Source organism: Silurus aristotelis (assembly GCF_946808225.1).
Source record: "Silurus aristotelis genome assembly, chromosome: 17".
NCBI classification, from domain to species: domain Eukaryota; kingdom Metazoa; phylum Chordata; class Actinopteri; order Siluriformes; family Siluridae; genus Silurus; species Silurus aristotelis.
Window position 1 is genome coordinate 19,418,266 of NC_139590.1, and position 22,378 is coordinate 19,440,643.

Genomic DNA, 22,378 nt, shown 5'->3' on the forward strand with positions numbered 1-22,378 from the left:
AACTTGAGTGAGGGAGATTCAGGAATTGACCTGCTAATTGCTCCATTAAAACAAACAAAATTCAAACAAAGCAGTGGAGTTTAAAAAAAGTTAAAAAGCAGTGAAGTAAAAAAAAAGTTAAAAAGCAGTGGAGTTCAAAAAAAGTGAAAAAGCAGTGGAGTTAAAAAAACAATGTGATGCAATGGCAATTTGTATTAATATGTGTATTAGTATTCTAAATTTTCATCTGTCAGATTTAACACTGTAGTTAACATTACAATGAGAATGGACTAAATTAGCAAGTTTTTCCTTATAGGAACTTTACCACTATGAACCAGAAACCACTAGGAATAAACCCATTCAGGAATGCCATCACTGGTGTGCGATTGTGTGATGGTGTGTGATTTTTGGCACTGATATTTCCTGTCTAATAAAATTAGTTCCCGATTCCTCAAGATGTTGTTTTTATTTACAGTACAAAAGCCCTTTAAAACTTCAAATTCTAGAATTGCAATTGCTTATAAAAATTTCTGATTATTTATTTAAATTAATTCATACATATTAAGTAAGCCTATAATTATATGTTAGATTTATGTAAATACATTGAATTCAAATACAAAGGCCAGTTGTTGTTTTTATTATTATAATTAATAATGTTATATTAATAACGTTACTATTAATAACGTTATTAATAATTATATATATTTTTTTATAAAAAATATTATTTTTTATTATTATTTATTCATAACTTTTCTATGCTACCTTTGAAGCTAAAAAAACAAAAACAACCCTAATCGTCAGACCCCAAACTAAGATATCTTGTCTAAATGAGTACATTTCTGTCAAGAGCCAGGGAATATTGTCTTAATATTGCAGAGCTCCACCCTTAATGTTTTTGTGTTTCGGTTTTGATCAAATCAAAACTGCATGTTTCTTTGCCCTGTGCAGAACTGCTTTTGCCCCTTCATATCAGAGAGCCCATATGAGCACTAAAGAGCACTTAAAGGCATGGATAAAAAATCCATTAGCACAGCTTGCAGTCCTTCTTTGCTTTTGTGTTAAGTAGGTGAAGCGATAATTCTGGCTTCCATAACAATCAAAAATATATTTTGTTTTTTCATGGGGAAATGTATGTATAGCCATTAGAAAGTCTCTGAAATGTTTTGTGGAGGGCCATACTTAAGCCTAAACCATGAGGAATCGGATTACTAGTGACTCCAAATTAAAAGGATTAACCCCAAAATTATTATTCAGTTGTTCATCTTAAAGGGTATAATTCACTTAGGCTGTTCTATGTAATGTGCATGTTTGAGCATGTGGAATGTTCTTTCCATTTACAGCATATAGTAGATGTGACTCAGCGACTCAGGAATCATAGATAGACAAGGAAATCAAAGAAAGTATTGAAAGCTTAGTTCATAAATTAATCATTGTTCCTAAAAACATACTGTTAATAACATCATTAATATAAAATTTTGGTTAATATTAGTAACTAGGTAAGTTAAGTAATCATTGTCAAAATCCAGAATGAGGCATTTCTATTGCAAAAATACAAAAAATCTCTGAGTATGACATAACCATAAATGCAGAATTATCACCTTTTTGTGTGTCTGGTGCTACAATGGTTCATAAAGACTAATGGTTTCAAAGGGAAAATCAGCTTGGCTCTACTTGAAGCCAAACTAATTTTGGCAAACCATAAATTAACCTGAATAAACACAGAAAAAGGGTTCGGGAAACGAAATCAGTGTTTTTGAAATGACCATCTTGTCTTCTTTCAGAAGAGACAACTGAAAGCCTCTTTACCATTTATCCTAAAAACTTAAAAAATGCTGCACCCAAAGAAGGACATGCACATCAAGAAGCTTTACAATATTAAAGACCTTGAAATGCCATATTTGTGTATCAAGGTGTGTCCATGCAGAAAGATACATCACTTCCACTGAGGTACAAACAAAAGTTTGTGGCCACCTCAGCATAAGATCGATATGTGATTTTTGAAAATGCCGTTCCACATTTAATCTTCATTTGTTGTGTATAATAACCTCCACATTTCTGGGAAGATGTTTCACTTCATTATGTGGAGATTTGTGCTTATTCAGTCAGATAGTAAATTCGGGTACTGACAGTGAGGAGGTCTAGGGTGCAGTCAGCATTTCAATTTATCCTAAAGGTGTTTAGTAGGGTTGAAGTCAGAGCTCTATAGCAGGATATCTTCCAGTGTACTCATGTACAGCATATCTTCATATAGCTGGTTTTAAGCACAGGGGAAATTTCATGAAACTGCACCCAAATACTATTTAATATACAACTATGTGGTAGATGTTTGGGGGAAGAACCACATATGGCTGGTAAAGTCAGGTGTCCCAATACTTTTGTCCATACAGTGAATGTCTGAATGCATTCAGACTATAATGGAAACAAATGCAAAAAAAAAAAATGTCTAATCCATCCAGGATGACAGGATTAAAACCCTCATAACCCAGAATCCGGAGTGCCATTAATCTGATCACCGATTTTTGTTTTTGTTTTTAGACGGAGCACTGAGATTAACTGTAGCATATGATAAAATCATAGTATGATAACTGTCCATCCAGAAAGCTCATCTCTGTGGATTGTTTCATGAAGTGATTTTTGGTTTCTGCAAAGAAAGACTTTAATTATCACCTGCATAGTGAGAATTTATGCACAGCAAAATGTAGCGAGTTTTCTACAGCTGTCATTTGTTGCAGCTCTTCTGAACCTCCCGGGGAAAATATTTATCAGAGTCTGTATTATACAGCAACACATATACAGTATGAGTAGCCAATAAGGAAAAACAGAACAAATACAAAAAGCTGTCAAAACCAAATGGGCTTTAGAATTATTGCCATGGAATGATCCCAATATAATCCTTCACATGTGCTGATTTTGGAATGTTTGTAAATTTGGGGGAATATTTCTACTTTGGTATTTTGTCCAGCATTAAAATTATGAATCCAGCAAAAAATTTGGTGTAGACCTGAAATGTCTTATTTACATATATCTACTGTCTCATATACTGCCATGTGTATTTATTGTTTCATCATCAAGCCTATTTGATTGGATGTAATTTGTTTGAGACTGCACGGTTCATTATAACAGTATAAATTAGAGATTCATGGAAAATGCAAAATGTCTAATCTGTACAGGATTAGAGGCATAAGATATTGGATTACTGATCAGAAGGTTGCGAGGTCAAATCCCAGCACCACCAACCTGCCACTGCTGGGCCCTTAAACAAGGATCTAAACCCTTTTGAATTAAGAATATATGTCAATCTGGAAGTGTTTATGCCATAAATGTAAATAAGTATTTTCAGACATTGTGTGCAATTTCTTGCAGTCTATTAATATAGAGGTTTATTTGGTGTGATGCAATGATAAGGTGTTGAATTGTAATATAACTAGTTCAGGACCTGTAATTAAATTAAGGCTTTTTTGAGGAAAAGCAAAACATTGTTAAAAATCTAAAACGATCGATCAGTCAAGCGTCATACGAGTCACATTCAAACAACAACCGACAGAAACGAACAACAATCCAAAGACAATTCATCTGATATTACCAGACATTCATAATTAAGGCGACTACTTCGGTTGGCAAGGTTTAGAGAAGAAATCCTGAAAAACTATGAGCTTGTAACTGGGACCTGAGTCAGGAAATAAACTCCTAAAAACCAGTGGCATTCAACTGAAGTCATGGCAAGTTTATTTTTAAGATAAGAGACTAAAAAGGTTTTTTTTGGTTATAAGATTGTAAAATCACGATCTTGGGTTTCTGTGTAGACTATCATAACCCTGGTTAAATATGTAAATTGTAAAAACATCCAATCCTATAAACCTGCCTCTTTCCTTGATAAAAACTGTTGCTTTTTCAAGCCTGCAGTGTTCTGACGCATTTCCAGCCCAAAGTTAAATATTTTCTAATAATAGCACGTCATGCTGATGCAATTTATTCCTTTTATACCTTTTAAAATGCATTTATTATTGAACGTCGGTTATGTAGAACGTCTGCCCCACACCGAGCTGTTACTATAGAGATGCAAATCTATTAGAACAAACACATTCATATAAACCTGTGATTTGCAGCTGCAATGCTGTCAGAGCTGAAGCTACAACAAAGGAACACCTTTTAATTAATCAGATTTGAGAATAAGGCAGAAAGCACACTTGCCTTGCCATCATATGCCCAAGACTGATTTTCTGAGACGTTCGGCTCTCGCTGTTTCCCAAAATAAAATCTGTGTGGCAATAACTTTTCGCACGCTGACACTCCGGGTACTCGAATGAATTCCGCCAAAAGGATTTGCTTATTAATAAATGATGTTTTATAAAATTGGGTCAAGTTTAACCCAAGTAATTTAATTCTGGACACAAAGGAAGCTGTAAAAACCATGGCATCGCAGCTTTATTATCATCATGTCAATGTGTTGTACTGTTCCATCCCTAATTCTCATAAACCAGAAGAGGAATGACACTGACCCGAATGCCCTTTAAGTTCATGTGCATACTACAGTGCATTAAGACCTTAAGAGCACTAGTGAAGGAGCAGAATGAATGAAATCTGTGACATTACACATGTCCATGCTATCATCTAATGGCCTCATGTTGTTTGCTTTTGCCTTAATGACCCCGCTGTCAAATCATAACATGCAGGTCGTATATCATTCTCGCTTCATGCGGTCTAATAATAACAACGTGCGTATTTTTAGGGGCTTTTAGCTTCAAGATGTCGGAGAGTTAAGTCCTCGTCCTCCTTGACCAGTTGGTACAGACCAAAGATGGGAAGTAATGAAGTACGAATACTTTTGTAATTGTAAATAAATAGATTTTTCTGGTATCAGTATTTTACTTCACTATTTATTCTTTTGGACAACTTTTTACTTTCACTCATTATTTTTTTTTTACAGAAATATCTGTACTTTCTACTTCTTACATTTTTAAACCAGCCTTGTTACTTTAGTTTGAATCTATTCTGCAAACATGATCGATATTTTTTCTTTTCCTTGTGCACCATTTTCAGCCCAAAGTGTCACGCAGTTACACTAAAACAGGTAGAAGTAAAGGCTACTTTATACATGTCAGAGCCCAAACTTCTTTACTTTAACTTGAGTGAAAAAGTCTAGTCAGTTCTTCATTTTAAAACATGCATATCTGTACATCTACCTGGCTGAACCATGTGTGTACTTCTGCCATCTCTGGTACAGACAGTATAAATTTTAATATATGTGTTTTTTTTATGCATTACATGCAAGCACAAGTAGAAATGACAAGGGTCTGTACTGGACTTATTTTGAGAAATGAGAATGTGAAAGCTGACTGCACCCCAGTCAAGTCAAGTCAAGTCAAGTCAAGTTTATTTCTATAGCGCTTTTCACAACAGACATTGTCTCAAAGCAGCTTTACAGAAATGAACAGTTAAGGTGAATGGTGCATTTATCCCTGATGAGCAGCCATGGCGACTGTGGCAAGGAAAAACTCCCTTAGATGTTATGAGGAAAAAACCTTGAGAGGAACCAGACTCAAAAGGGGAACCCATCCTCATTTGGGTAACATCAAGAGTTTGATCATAAGTCCTCCTCACCTACATCGGTACCTGAATTTACTAACACCCTTGTGGAAGAATGAGCACAAATCTCCAGAAAAATCTGCTGGAACATCTTCCCAGAAAAGTGGAGGTTATTATGACAGAAAATTGGGACTAAATGTGGAATGAGATGTTTACACCAATCTTATACTCAGCTGTCTACAAACTCTTAGACTTTAGAATATCATCTTTAGACTTTAGAATCTAATCTTATATATATATCTTTAAATCCAGTTTGCTTTAAGTTTAATTCAGGAGAAAGAAACGCCTAGTATGTTAACCATTAATATACTTTTCCTTACAGAAAACCTTGACATATCACAGGAAGCATCATATGAGCATAACATGAGTGGGGTGATGATCAAATGTTTTCACCTGTGTGTAGTGCATAATGAAGTGTACTTGTGAATTTTTTTGTAATTAATTTTCTTTGACCCCACATACAGTCGAAACAAATTTCAAGCAGAACCGATCTTGACCAATTCCAGACATGATGCTAACAGTAACATTATTTGTATATTTTGCTTAAAATATGTAAAATATGTAATTTAAATTGCTAATAGTAGGGTTAAAACGTCTTCGGCAAACCACATGTCCAGTGTCCTTATTACTGACATTGACTAGCAGGGTGTTCTTTATTAAATATTTGTACTTTACTCATTATGTGAGCATATACCATACAATTCAACATGTTGTATCCTTTACTATACAAACAATAATATAGAATTGTGATATGTATCAACAATTTTGAAACACTTGATCCTGGGATTGTCCCTGCAGCTCATTATGTGTGTGAGCAAATGAAATGTTTATAAACCTGGTTGTATGTTAAAAGCTAGATTTCCAATTTTTTTTGCATATTGATCTGCTTGCTGGAGGTAAGATTTTTCTCTGGTTTCTTCTTTCGGCTTTGGAGGACAGGAGGGTTTACTTCTATAAGCTTTTACAGTCAACCCTCACAGAGCTGTGTAGAACTGGTGGAACAACAGCTCCTGTCCATGGGATTCTTCAGCTGTCACAGGAAGTATAGCCTCTGGGCATGTTTGGCAATAGTGTCGCTGTTGGATTCCCTTTTACAATTCCTGAGAGATCGTGGATCCCAGGAAGTCCACGGCCATCACTGTAGTGTGGAGTATGGTAAGGGAGGGCAGTGGTGGAGGGGTGTCTTCAAAAGTCCTTTATCCACTCCATTATTTTGATGCTTTTGAAGCATTGGGATTATGCCAGAGGACCAGATGTTCACCATCTTAGACGAGATTGATGATTGTTGACTGCAGACAATTTCAGTCAGAGTTAACAGAAGGGTTTTTGGAGGTGCAGTCATTAACAGATTCCAGCACAGACCTCTGGGCACGCTGTCAAAACTCATTTCAGGTCCTTCAAAAGCGCCATTCTTTCATTTATTTACATGATCATAGAAGGTCAGATCGATTGGCAAATATAGTTCACAGGAGTTTGACACAGGAATGAAGAACAACCAGGTCAATCAAATGTGCACATGATTATATTTAGTAAAAAATTGTTGACAATTTTACCTGATGTTAATGTTTTTATCCAGCAAAAAAATCCCGTTATATGGCTATAAGTTTTGGATATTACGCAATACGATTTCTGATTAATCTAATGTTGGCCCAGCAGAGTGTGTGAATCTGTAGAGTGTCATGCTGGAGAGGAATTTCACCATATTAGGGCAGAAATAGTGTGTGTGAAACCTAGGGCAAAAAAAAAAATAAAAAATAGGGAACTGTGTGTATATGAAGAATCTAAACATAGCAATGCTGGTCAGAATGAGGGTTGAACCCTCCTTCTCTCTCACTCCAGTCTGTCCACAGCATTCCTTCGTTTGTGGACATACATAATACATGGTAATACATAGTGGTATTCAACAGTATTTAAAATGTGTGATCAATTAACGTGGTTTCAGGGAAATACGCAGAATGGATTTAATTTATAGCAAAATGCATCAAATTATTAATTTTTATAACTACAATGGAAAAGAAATAATAGTAGTAATAGTAGTAGTAGTAGTAGTAGTAGTAGTAGTAGTAGTAGTAGTAGTAATAGCAGTAGTAGTATTAGTAGAAGAAGAGGAAGAAGAAGCTTTATTGCCATCATAATATCAAGTTTGATCTGATAAAGCCCCTGGAGCGACTTTCAACAGTAATGGACACACGAGCATATGATATGAGTAACCATACAAGACAATAGACAAGGTGGTCTAAGTTTGCTAGTACTCTGTACAATACATTGGGAAGACATACATATAAGACACTATAAAAAATACACTTTAATGTAGAGAATGTAGAAATAATATATACAAAATAAAACACTATGTCGATTCAATTGGGAGAAGGTGCTGTCTGGCATTAGCAGTAAATCACATTAAGACTTGTGAGTGTGTGTTTATAGCCATCAGAGGACTATCTGCAGAGGTTACAGTTTTTTGAGAGAATCTGTTGTCAGCGCATAGAATATATTGTACAGTTTAGCTGTAGAAGGACGAACAAGTGGTGACCTGGATGGCTTGGGTCTCTAAAGATGCTGTAAGACACTATATGTAGACATAAAGTCTAGGCTAGGGGAGTTTGGGCCCAATGAACTGCTTCTATTCTGCAACAGCATAGATAGCAAACCTCATATATCTTCTTTATGATAAAAACTTGTTAAGCTGGATCTAAGTAGTGGCAGCCTTCTGGTTTTTCTCAAAAAGAACAGTTTCTCTGCTGGACCCTTTTACTATGTAGGAGGTGTTGAGGTACCATGTCGATTGCAAGACATCAAGGAGCTTAAAACTTTACAGGCATTCTATGTATGTGAAGGGCAGATTGTATTTATCTCCTGGTAATTTGAAAGTCTACTATGATTTCTGTGGTTTTAATGGTTATGAGGACTGGGCAGTCCTCTGAATACCACATTACCAGGTTTTGCCTCCTCTAATCCTCTCGGCTGTCATGTTCTTGTCCAAAATCAAACTGATACTTGTCCAAAAACAAACTTTGACATTGTCTTGTGAAGTCGTGTATAAACATGTTGTGGCATGCCTATGCTAAGGATAAGGGCGGAGGATGTGCAGCTCCAATCCTCACCTTCTGGGTTCTGTCGGTTATGAAGTTATGAAGCAACGTGGTTAAGTTTGCAGAGGTTGTTGTCCAGTTTGTGAAGGACTTTTTGGATTAAAAGCAGTGGAACCTTCAAACAACCTCCTCCCATATTGTGTTTGTTTTTCTAGGTACACAAGGGCTGTGTGACGTGCAATAGAGGCAGAATCCTATGTAGATATGTTTGCTTCATATGCAAACCGTGTTTGTTCTGAGATGATGGATCTGATGTGTGCCAGTATCAGTCTTTCAAAACACTTCATTAATATAAGTCAGAACACAGAGTGGCGTGGCATTTTAACTTTGTTATTAAATGTGTTAATTTTGATGATAACTGGTCATTACATAGTCAGGCTGAAATGACTTAGTAAAGGCTGAAGGTTGGACAATCAACTCCCTCGATCCCAAGGCTGTAAATCATAATCTGTAAATATAGTGTACATGAGCTCAAGCAGTGGTGAGGACCATAGCTCAATATACATTGGGACACTAATTTTTCGCCTCAGTTTTAAATGTCATAAATCTGAATTATATGGAAATTATGAAATGTATAGAAAGCACCAATATGCTATGGAACGCAGTAGAACAGAGGGCAGCATCACAAACAGGAATCTCATATAGTGAGTATGAATGCGAATACTAAAGCAAGAAACCAAATGAACACAATTCCAAGTCTTCTTTCACTGTAGCCACAGCTGTACTGCCCACAAACAGTACACCATCTATAGCAGAAGCAACAATATTAACCTCATAAAATTACCCTGGATTTGATGTGGATATTTCCGTACATTGCAGTTTTTTGCGGGATTACAAATTGAGGCAAATTGTGTATTAAAGAAAACACAAAAGTATAAATGGTTCATAAAAAAATCATAACTGTTTAGAACTGCTTTGGCCAACCTTTTCTCACAATGTTGAGCTTTTCTTGAAAATTCCGTCTTGTAAATCAGTGGTCCCCAACCCTCGGGTCAATTAGTACCGGGCCGCAGAAAGAATACATAACTTACATTATTTTCGTTATATTTGTTATCTGATTTTGAACATTTTTTTGGGGGAAAATTACCGGATTCTCTCCGCCACATCTGTCTATGACGCACTCTGAATGCATGCCAAGATGCCTCGGTCACATGTCTAACACATAATACATTACCGCTAAATTCAAACCCCCAAGCTAACAAAATGAACAAAAATCAACACCGTGGATTCACGTTTTTTTTATTATTATATTTAGAAAATACCAGTTTTTATACCAACCATATCATTTTATTCTGTTGAATTTAACCGCCACACCTTAAAGGCCTTCGTGAAAATATTGTCCGACATTAATCCGGTCCGTGGCGCACAAAAGGTTGGGGTTGTAAATATCCTTGCAAGTGTATCTGCCAACAAATAATTTTCTTCAACCGTTGTGGAATAAAAAAAACACCTATTAATTCCACACAAATATAATTAAGCTTCTGCTCTATGCTACAGATGCTCTGAGTATGCCATAATGCACATATCCGGCAAATAAATCTGTCCGTGTGGAAACATAGCAAAAATTCAGTTTGGTGTGTTGATGATTACATATATGAAAACAATATAATTACTTTCAAACATTTTCAAGTATATTTTGTCTTCATGCTCTATGTTGAGTCAGGTTTCACTAATAATAAACTACATTTGCATAAAGCATCTATATTTGTCTATGCACATGTTGATTAGAGTATTAAAAACTCGAGTGAACACATGGCAATCATGTGATTAATCGCGAATTAAATTTTTAACCCCTAAAATATATCTATATTATTATTAATTCGAGGTCATACACTGGTGCCTACACAAGCCACGTTCTTCCGTTTCGCAACCCGGATCACTTGGGAGTCGTTCAAAAAGGAGCCGATTGAGCACGTGATTCGAGTCAGCAGTCGGTGAGCTCTTTGCTGTGTGTGCGCGCGCGTGTGTCTGTGTGTGCGTGTGAGTGTGTGCGCGCGCGTGTGTGCTCCTCTTCACTTCGAGCATCCTTTCTGTTCCCCTGCAGCTCCTCATCACTGGGGATTAGCGAGTCCCCACTGCATCCTGCTCCTCTGTATTCTGCGCTTCCAGTCTCTTGAAGGATCTACAGGATCTGAAGCAGGAGAAATTGTGGGCACTTGGATTTTTCCACCTCCTTCGCGTCCTTTACTAAAAAAAAGAAAAAAAAAAAAAAAGAAAAAAAAAACAGCAGTCACAGTTTCAGCCAAAAAAAAAAAAAAAAGGAAAAAAGGTAAGATCTGCTCTATAAACGGAAGGAAATATTTCTAGATGTGATGCGATCGTCGGGGCAGTGGATGTTATTTTATATCTCTGAGGTATATGTAGATATGAGTCATGACTTGTACTGCACAATGCGGATGAGTTTATTGCCTTTTATTATTTCCTTATTTTCTCTCCATCCTCATCCCTGCACATCCCTGAAAAAAGATGCCGTGATGTCAAACTTGGGATTTATTTTGTTTTTGTTTTTTTTTTGTTTTTTTCAATGCGGATCTTGGGGTTGATCTGAATATTGGACTGTTTGCTTTGCTGACATAATAACTGCAGAGTCTTCCGGTAGTCCTGTACACACACACACACACACACACACACACACACACACAGAGAGAGAGAGAGAAAGACAGCGAGAGACAGAGAAAGAGTGTATGTCTAAACCCACTGATGTGTACCTAGACAATATATGTTCATGCATCCAATCCAATCTAATTGTATAATATAACAATTATTACTAATATTATTCCTACTGACTCCTTCCCATCCATGATGCCTGTTTCCTGATCATATAGCCATTACCATAAATGTCAGTCCTATGCCCAGGAAAGTATCTCAATCCCACATAAAAAAAAAAAAAAAAAGCAGCACAGATACACTCAACATCTCAGTGCAAAAAATTGTGCCGCATGCTCAGTATTCGTCTCGAGGCTCAGTTTAAAGCCTATATCACCGCAATCTAAATGCGCTGACTGAAGATTCTGGGATCCCAGTGCTGAATAAACACCTACACTGCTGCATTAACACGTCGAATGCTGAATTTACTCCTAACTTTGAATGCATCGTTTCAGCTGAAGTTCTCGGGCGTGCTCGGGCATCACGATGTCAGTCACACAGCTGGACAAAATCTAGATGTTGAATTGGTTTTGAAAATGTTTCTGGAAACGTATCAGAAACGTAGCAATACCTTCCGATATGTCCGTAATTGGACCAAATGTGTCAAAAAAAATTGAAGAGTTCTGTCCGTTTGTTTGGTGTGTTCATGGCCGCTGCATTGGTTTTGTTAATCTCTCTTTGAGTACAGATAAACTTACAGTAAGTAGGTTTAGCCGTAAATAAAACTTTTGGCATAATTGTGTATAAAACACTTATAAAAATGATGATACGGTATAAATTGAGGATCCCTGGTGGCAAACTGTTGTTAGATAGCGAGTCCCTATCGCTAAGGTAGACCTGTTATTTTCCCAAAAGAGTAATTTCAGTGAGGTTCACAATTCATTTCTTTTCTGTCAGGATAAAAATGTACTGGTAAAAAAATTCCCTGTGTGTGTTCCGACGTTTTCCATTGCATCTCCGTGTCTACCTCACCCACCCTCTGTATCTGGGCTAAAATCATCCGCCTCATTAGACGCCCTCAGTCAGAGCACCAAGTATCTGTGATTGTGAGGTGACAGCACATATCGCGAGTTTATGGCCAGTTCTTCAGCCCGTGTTCCCAACAGTTTTTCCCGTTAAAGGGTTCAGTGAGTTCAAAACAAGCTGACTAAGATTCATCCAGTCAGAGAGAAAAAGCAATTGTGATTTCCTAAACACAGCAACCAATGGAAATATACTCCGACCAGGCATAACGTTATTGCATTATAACATTATGAGCGATGAAGTGAATAACACTGATTATCTCTTCATCATGGCACCTGTTAGTGGGTGGGATATACAGTATTGGGCAACAAGTGAACATTTTGTGCTTAAATTTGATGTGCTCGAAGCATGAAAAATGGGCAAGCATAAGGATTTGAGTGAGTTTGACAAGGGCCAAAATGTGACGGCTAGACCTCTGGGTCAGAGCATCTCCAAAACTGCAGCTCTTGTGGGATGTTCAATGGTCAGTATCTATCAAAAGTGGTCCATAGAAGGAACAGTGGTGAACCCGCGATGGGGTCATGGGCGGTAGAGGCTCATTGATGCATGTAGGGAGCGAAGGATGGTTGTTAATTTTTTACAAGTCAGGACTGTTTTGGCAGCAAAAGTGGGACCAACACAATATTATATATAGTGTTGGTCCCACCATATATTATATATTATATTATATATTATTTACTATATATAGCCATATATTAAGTTATGCCTGATTGGTGTATAGAAGAGGAAGCGCAAACAGCATTTTACTCTTCAACTTGAGTTTGGTCCAATGCAATCTTTTTACTTTTGTGTCTTCTTACAAGGACAGAACTCTTGCTTTTAACACACCATTTTCGGCACGATTCGTCCAATTATGGAAATATTTTAAGGAAGGACTTCGCAAAGGTGGCTTTTTAAACAATATGCCTTCCAATGACGCATACATGACCGACTGATGCATGGCTGTTGTTGCTAGATGAGCTGGTTTGAGTGTTTAAGAAAATGCTGTACAGTCTTCAGGAGAGTTAACACAGAACATCATCTGGTCTTTTTCCAGTCTCATCCACCCAGTTTTGGTGAGCCTGTATCTACTGCAGAAACTCAGAAATCTTCGACTGCTGTTGTAGTCGAGATGCTTTTCTGCTCTTCACAGTTGTAAAGAGTGGTTATTTGGGTCGCCATAGTAATCTCTTACATCTCTCAAGGAGTTTCTGCCCACAGAACTGCTGCTCACTAGATTTATTTTTTTACTAATTCTATACTGTTGTGCTTGAAAATCCCAAGAGGTCAGCACTTTCTAAAATACTCAGACCAACCATTTAAAATGTGACCACAGGGATCACATTTTCTCCCAAAAGTGCTATTTCTTGTGACGCCTACATGCTTTTATGCATAGCACTGCTGCCAAGTGATTGGCTGACTGGATATATGCATGAATATGCAGGTGTACAGGTGTTCCCATTAAAACGGCAAGTAAACGCGGGGTTCTGTTGAAATAAGGTATTAAGAATACAGCATAACGTGAAAATATTTTTCCATTATTAACGAGTCTGAGTTTTATTTGCCCGTTTGTTTCGCCATAGAACTGATCGGATGCGTGACTCACAGTGTTTTTGAGGACTCATCGATCTCGGTGTGTTCACTCATCTGTGCTTTGACTTTAGGCAAAAGCCAATCTGTGTCCTGTTCTGTTACACAAGACACACTAATGGCATGTCGAGTCATTTTTTTTTGGGCGTTACAGATCACTGACACTACATTTGATGAAAATTAGTGCATTTGCGCTAGATATGATAGACTAAGTACAATGCGCATAAAATATCATTTAAAAGTCCGATTTTAAATGAATAGTTGAGCTATGGTAATGGTCATGAGTTCAAATCCCACTACCTCTTTGTGTAAAATAATTATTATTAGCATTGGTGCTTGGACCCCTTTTGTTTTCATGAGAATTCAATTTTTTTATCTTCTGCTAGACTGTAGGTCAAATAGATGTTCAATAAGTTTAACTGTAGTCCCTCCTACTACTTATCCAAGACAGAGGTGGGAAGTAATGAAGTACAAATACTTCATTATGGTACTTAAGTAGATTTGTCTGGTATCAGTACTTTACTTCACAATTTATTTTCCAGGCAACTTTTTACTTTCACTTATTAAATTTTTTACACGAATATCTGTACTTCCTTCTTATTTTTTCTTTTCATTACGCACCGTTTTTAGCCCATCAACCTATTTCTTGTCATTGCACAGCTTTTTCAACCTACTAGTGGTGTGTCATTTCCTGGCTATCATACACCAGAGACTTAGGCTAGCCTACGAAGCTAACAACAAGCAAGGCAGAATGCAACAAAAGGTACTGCTAATGCTTATAAGACAGAGGGAGTTTGAGTGCTGCAGAGATGGCTGTTCTTTTGGAAGGTTCTTCTCTCTTCACAGAGAAACGCTGGAGCTCTTTCAGAGTGAACATCAGGTTCTTGGCCACCTCCCCCGGCCCGATCTGGGAGGAGTCCTGGTGCTTCCAAACTTCTTCTATTTATAATGATGGAGGCCACTGTGCTCATTAGGACCAATTCTGTAGAAATGCTTCTGTACCCTTTCCCAAATCTGTGACTCGATACAATCCTGTGCCGGAAGGTCTTTAGACAATTCCCGGGGATTTCATGGCTTGGTTTGTGCTCTGACATACACTGTTGACTGTGGGATCTAATATAGACAGGTGTGTGCCTTTTCAAATCATGTACAATTAACTGAATTTTACACAGGTGGACTCTAATCAAGTTGTAGATACATCTAAAGGATGATCAGTTAAAACAGGAGGCACCTGAGCTCAATTTTCAGTGTGAAAGATTTTCTTTCACATTGTTATTATGGGGTATTGTATTGCTAAAGTTTGAGGTAAATAAGGAATTTTTATATACATTTTGAATTAAGGCTGTAACAAACCTTTTTCAACTTGAGTGGAAAAGGTATAGTCAGTACTTCAACTTTTACCAAAGTCTTTTAAAACATGAATATCTGTACTTCTACTTGAGTTAAGGATGTGTGTACTTTTGCCATCTCTAATGCAAGAGAGATGAACCTGGTCAACCGGATTTTGACCCTATAGTGCTGCGTTCTGCCCAATATCTAATGATTAACTACATTTCTTACCTCTTACAGACGATTCTGAATGATAAAAAATGATTTGCAAACAATATGGCTGCCACATTTAAGTCATAATCGGGTGGAGCAAATTCTATGTACCTCATAAAATGAAAAGTTTCTAAAGATAAGTAAGAATTTTGGTCATACAGATACGTGTTTTGCAGGACCTAAGGTCCTGTATTTAGCAGTGTATATCTATGGCAGTGATCCTCAAGGGCAGGTTTCTTTACAGCAAATTAGGATGTGTACTTGGTGTTGATTGAAACCCAAGATGAACTAATTACACATTTAGGAGGTGATATTTTCAATAGTTAAAGTGTTGGACATCTGAATGTAATGTGGTGAGTTTAAATCTTAGAACCTATGAACTAGAGATTATAATAATATTTCTAAAGATGAGCTCTGAATAAAAGCGGCAAAATAATTCATAAAAGGAGCAATAATGACTTTTGGAGGATAAATAATAAATAAAAAAAAAAGATGACAAGATACCTCCTGAATTTGTTTTATTACCTTGAAGTCTTTAGATTAGTTTTATAAAAAAAAAAAAGAAAAAAAAAAAAAATATATATATATATATATATATATATATATATATATATATATATATATATATATATATATATATATATATATAAAATGAATAGATAAGCTATGGTATTGCAACACTTTAATTAAATTGTAATTAAAATGTACTAGTGACCGGAAGATCATAAGTTCAAATCCCATTACTGAGCCTTTGTGAAATATATTATTATTGGTGCTTGGACCCCTTTTGTTTTCATGAGGATTCTGCTTCAGTCTCTAGAAGTCCTAAACATTGTTTTCTTTGAAATAATCTTCAGGTCTGAAAAAAAAAGAGCATATCATAGTGTTCCTTAAAATTAGCTGGGTTGAAGCAAAACAGATTGTAGCATCTCTTTCCTGCTCTTATTTCCTGCCCTTACTGTACATCCACCTGCATAAACATGTTTTACAGTAACAGTCTGTAGTGCTATAAAATTTAACAGGACAATAGGAGTGAAACTCTGAGTGCACACTACAGACTGAGTGAAATCAGATCAGAGATGTCAGCGACTGACCGGCAGGGAAAAAAATGCTTTTAAAGCAATGGAACACCTGCATGATGGATGCTTTTAAGGCACACACACTTTAACACTGTCCTGGCTCATTTCTTTATCAGTGTGTGGGAGGATCGAGATCCCAGATTGCAGTTTGCTGTATTTAGATCCCATATAATTCGTCTAAAATAGCTCAAGGCAGTTGTTGTTTTTTTCTTTTTGGTTTAGGAAATTCCCAAACTTTTATTTATTATTTCTTTCTCTAGGTCTGGTGCTATTTAAACGGAACCGCAGCCATGGATGAAATGGATGTGCCGCAACTGAAGAAAGAGGTGGAGAGCCTCAAGTACCAGCTGGCGTTCAAGAGGGAAAAATCCTCCAAGACAGTCACAGAGTAAGAATCACACAATTGGTTATTTATTGGTGTGATCTATAGGAAAATCTATACAGGTGATAAGGAATAATAAGGATAAGGAATCCTCTGATGTCATTTAATACGTTTAAAGCCAATCCACCAATGGGTCATGTTTCTACAAAAAAATATTCAATCCACCTGCAGTTCCCACTTGTGCTAACGAAACAGCTCTGACGCATCGAATTACGACACCACAAAACCTGTAGTATCTGGCACTAAAATGGTAACAGCAGGTACTTCAAGTCCTCTATGTTGCAAGGTGGGCCTCCGTGGATCGGACTTGTTTGTCCAGCACATCCTGCAGATGCTCAGAGTGAGGTCTGGGAAATTTAGAGGCTTTAACTCATTGCCATGTTCCTCAAACCTTAATCATTTTTGCAGTGTCAAGATTATCCTCTCAAAAAAGGGCACTGCTATTAGGGAATACATTTGCCATGAGGGTACAGGGTCTATAAACAAGGTACAACAACCGTTTAGGTACCGGTAAAGTATCGACTGTTTAGGTATGAACCTGAATCCCAGCGGTCAATGTTTTAAACAGAAGCATCATACTGCCGCCAACAGCTTTCCTTCTTCCCATAATGCATCCAGGTGTTATTTCTTCCCCAGCCCAGCACGGCCCAATGTTATGGCTAATTGCTCTAGCACTGATAAAAATCTTTATTGAATGACTTTCAGATAAGAATTTTCAATAAATGAAAATTTCCATTCAAGATTTTCTTTCTGATGAAATGTTGTTTAGATAAAATGTGTTTGATCAACATGAAATATTTGACCTGTTTTTACTTTGGTTAATAACGTGTTCAATACCCAAAATGCTGTTTGACTTCTTGCAGATAGTAGGATTTCTACCAAATGAGACCGATACAGGATCACTTTGATCCTTAAATAAATCAGGTTCCAAACCCTCGAAAGTTTACAATGATTCCATCCTCACATATCACTCACCGTATAATAATATGGATAATATTCTATAAATTCTATAATACTTCAGAAAGCGTCAGGAGCCTGATCCTTCTTTCATCATCCACTATGAATGTTGTAATCAGATCTTCGCTATTGGTGAATATTAACGATAAAAGACTTGTGTCAGACATCTTTACCCCTAGTCTGGAAGGAGCCACTCCACTTTAATGCGCATTAGTCGACTTTTCACATAAACACTACCTACATTTAATCAGCTGCCAGCAGCCAGTTCCCTCCACTTCTAATCTCATTACCCTGTAACTGCTGATTCATACTGAAATACCTGCTATAATCCCCTGGCACATTCACACTGTACTTTATAGCGTACATTCATCTCAACATGCGCGCCTAGCAGTCCTCGGGTTTAAACACCGCGTATCTTTGATTTGAATTTATTTTGTACAATTGTGATCTAGCGCGATCGTTTCTGTGTGTGGAGGAGAAAAAAGCTTTCAATATATAATAAAATAATACTGTGTCGAAATCCATATATTATAGTTGTCATAAAGCACTGTAGTAATATCATTGGCAGGGTCATGGATTCCTACATTCTATTTCCAAAAATGTGTTTTCTTCTGTGGTTCTTTTTAAAATTAGACACACACGTGTCTTTGCGTGCTGTAAAATGACCATTTTTATTTACGTTTCTAGTCAGTTCCAGCATGACACTGGTTCGATGCACAAATCTCATTAACATGAAGCGGTAAAACTCAAGCAGCGATGAATTGGAACTCGATCTCTCCTAAAGCTCTTCTGGCTGATTGAACACAAATCCTTATAGCCACACTGCAAAGTCTTGTGGAAAGCCTTCCCTGAAGAGTGGAGGTTGGGTATAAACATAACGGGTGTAGTGGTAATGTATTCAAAAACATTCGGCCGTATCTCTATTACCATGAGGTGGATTATTAAATTACCATGAGGTAATATAGTCAAATAAAACGTGTTACACCATAGTGAAATTCCATTACCATGATATAGGTGTACTTATTGAATCTGTAGAATCTAAGGAGAAACTTCTCCATCATGGCTATTTCAGTCTGCATCCTAGATCGTAGCTCAGAAATACCAAATCTGATGAATCAGTGTGAAACTCCTACGCTCAACATGCTGGACGTCTGTCATTTGGATCTGTGCAATACTCAGTTAGGGTTTAGCACGCTGTGTTAGGGCCAGAGTTTGTTCGAGGAATTTTTATTTGGATCCATTATGGCAATTTGAACAGTGCATTTTTATATTATGGCAATTTGAACATAGGAAATTTTGATGACTCTTTTGGATTTTTACACACATTTGTACAAATCTGAAAGTAAAGATGACAATGTTTTATTGGCAGAATCACTCAAATTGGGTGATTCCATTGGATCCATTTCTTATCATTTTTTTTTCAGCAACATCCAAACAATTTCCACAGGCCACATGTTTACATTTACTGCATTGAGCAGACGCCCTCATCCAGAGCAAATGATCTTATTTATATGAGTGAGCAGTTAAGGGCCTTGCTCAAAGGGCCCAGCCTTCGGATTGGAATCCCCAATTCTTGAACCTTGAGCTTTTACTATGCATTTGATGAGCAATACAGAGACTACTACAGAAATAAACCACTCTCAAGCATCAAATAGGGACAAGATCACATGTCGTTTGTAGTGTGAAACCTTAATATAACCATGATTCTGAAACAAACAGCAATGCCTTACTCCTCTCATCTCTCATTCCCTTTATCTCTATCTGTCTATCCTCTTCCCGTTCTAGCTTGGTGAAGTGGATCGAAGATGGCGTGCCCACAGACCCGTTTTTGAACCCCGAACTGATGAAGAATAACCCGTGGGTGGAAAAGGGCAAGTGTGTGATCATTTAGGACGGAAAAAACGGAACAGCACGGATCTGAATGTCCACACAGATACACACACACACTTACACACACACACAGAGGCATTAGCACCGTACCTTCACTTGCAAGATCTGAAACTATGCCACGCATTACTATACTCTATTCATAAAGGTCAATATGTTATTTAAAAACTCACTATTAAAATTCTACTCATAGAAAGAAAAGAACTTGATCTATTTACATGCAGTTCTTTTTAGTCTGTTACAGTTTCGTTTGCTTGCGCTTTTTTTTGTTTTAGTGTCTCACTGCCAGAAAATGAGTGACAGATTAACGTCCTGCAAATAAACAAAACAAAAAAAAAAAAGAAGGAATTAACAATCTTGAAACAGATAAATGTGCACATCGGGTTTGTTTTTCTCTGCAGCGTGTCAATCTGTCTGTCTGTCAATCTGTCAGTCATGACTTTTTCGCCCGAAACCACACAAACGCGCTCATGTTCACGTTCGCGTTCAGCACCGCTATTTTGTTGAGTCTTGTTTGATTCATTAATTTATGAGCTATTTATTTATTTATGTTTTTTTAATGAACTGTTGATGCTCTGATGGACTTGATATTTCAACATGTAGGTCGGAGGGTCCGAGTTACATTACCAAGAAAAGTTTTTTTTTTTAATTATGCTGTTCTTAGTAGAACAGAATTCATTCTTTTCCTATTTATAATCTGTTATTTGACAATAAATCTTCATCTATATGACTGATATGATATATGACCATATTCACGACATCATCCACACACTTAGAGACTTTTTCCAATAACATACTTTTCACACATCTAATATGAAAATGTGGTATTTCACATAAAGAAATTCATACAATTTTAAGCTTACCTAAGCTTTCTACGAACTCGTGTTATGTAAATCAGCAAAAGTTATGAAACGGGACTCCAAAAAAATAGTGTAGTCTAGAGGTTATGTATAAATATAGATATGTACTGTATGGACAAAAGTTTTTGGACACCTGAGCATAAGATTGACTTGTGCATTTTGAACCTCCCATTCTACATTTAGTCTCGAATTGCTGTAACCTCCCACCCTTCTGGGAGGATGTCCCACTAAATTTTGAAGTGTGCTTGCGGAGATTTGTGCTCATTCAGCCACAGGGGTGTTAGTAAAGTCAGGTAGGTGAGGTGAGGAGGCCTGGGTGCAGTCAGCGTTCTAATTCATCCAAAAAGGTGTTCAATAAGGTTGAGGTTAGAGGACTATAACCTTGCCAAGAAGCCAGGAATAACTTCCATCATGATGCTGCCACCATCGTGCTTCACTGTGGGGGATGAAGTTGTCAAGCGATAAAGGGTTTTTACTAAAACTAAGGCCGAAATGTTCAGTTTTGGGTCTCATAATATCGGGAAATGTTTCACTTGCGTGTTTAGAGTGTATCCAACATGTCTTGCTCAAAACAGGATGTCTTGTTTATATGTGCTTCTTTTGGAATGTCCCATTCCTCTTCTGTTATAGTAACTGCTACTGTTCTGGGAAAATGTTCAACTAGATTTTATGGAGATTTGTGCTCATTCAACTACAAGTGTGTTAGTAAAGGTACTGATCGAGGTGAGGTAAGGAGGCCTGGGGTGTCTAGATCATTTGTAGCAGGAGATCTTCTACTACAAGCCCGTGTATATAGCATATTTTCATGGAGCTTTGTGCACAGGAACAGGTTTGGGTCTCCAAGATCAAGTGAAGGGAACATTTCACACAATTGTGTTACAAATTTGTGTTAACAGTAACCAATACTTTTGTCCATATATTGTAGTGTTTGTGATCATTTAGATTTTTCTTTTAATGTCAGTTTTAGATTTTTATTTCAAATGTAAACGCAAATGAAAACAAATCCAATATTAGCTGTATTTGGACAATCACTGTATCAGTCTTTCTCACAACAAACTTCAAAAAGTCGCTATGCGAATGGTTTTTCTTGACCGTCACGCAAATGAGTCTCGTATTCTTATTAATTACATAGACTACGGTGTTTTTTTAAAAGAAGACGTCTCCGACCTCTGGGACTCAATCCTTGGACGTGGAAGAGTTGCTACAAGGCTGCAAGAAGGTTCTGGGGAAAATATATATATATAGATAGTTACACGGTTCTTTAGTGTTCAATAATAAATAATAAAGAAAAATAGGCACTTGTTTTATTTTTTTCTTGATAAGTGATCAAATAAAAACAGTTCTTGGTAGGAAACTCTGTCTCTCTGACCTGACCTGACCTGTGTGACGAGCAAAAAGAAGAAATAACACACATTATGCCAGTTCTTACCATCTGATACCGCCTTGGTCACGCTTTCCTTAAAGAGAATGAATGTGTTTTTTGTAAGAGAGCCGGCTCCAATGCACAAAATCTTTTTTTTTGTTTTGTTTTGTTTTGTTTCAAAGGCAAGGCAAGGTGTGTTCATTTTTGACTTCAGATTTTGTTCAGTTTTTATATATTTAACAATTTAAGACAAAAAGGCGTGTTAGATATTATGCATAAGATTATGGGTACTAGGTTAATGACTAAGCAATAAGTAATGGCATTTTTTATTGAATGTTTTACAAAAAAAAAGAGGGAAAAAATATTTAACATTTATCTTGAATAAAGTAGAGGAATTTTAGACAGCTTTGGTG

The 22,378-nt window shown here is 36.9% G+C and overlaps 1 protein-coding gene across 1 annotated transcript; it reads left to right on the forward strand.

The window, feature by feature from the left end:
- The first annotated feature begins 10,578 nt into the window (after positions 1-10,578).
- gng13b (guanine nucleotide binding protein (G protein), gamma 13b) lies at positions 10,579-20,469 on the forward strand. Its single transcript, XM_083566013.1, has 3 exons — positions 10,579-10,926; positions 16,777-16,904; positions 19,641-20,469. The coding sequence occupies exons 2-3, from the start codon at positions 16,807-16,809 to the stop codon at positions 19,744-19,746; spliced, it is 204 nt and encodes a 67-aa protein (XP_083422139.1). The 5' UTR covers positions 10,579-10,926; positions 16,777-16,806; the 3' UTR covers positions 19,747-20,469.
- The last annotated feature ends 1,909 nt before the right edge of the window (positions 20,470-22,378 follow it).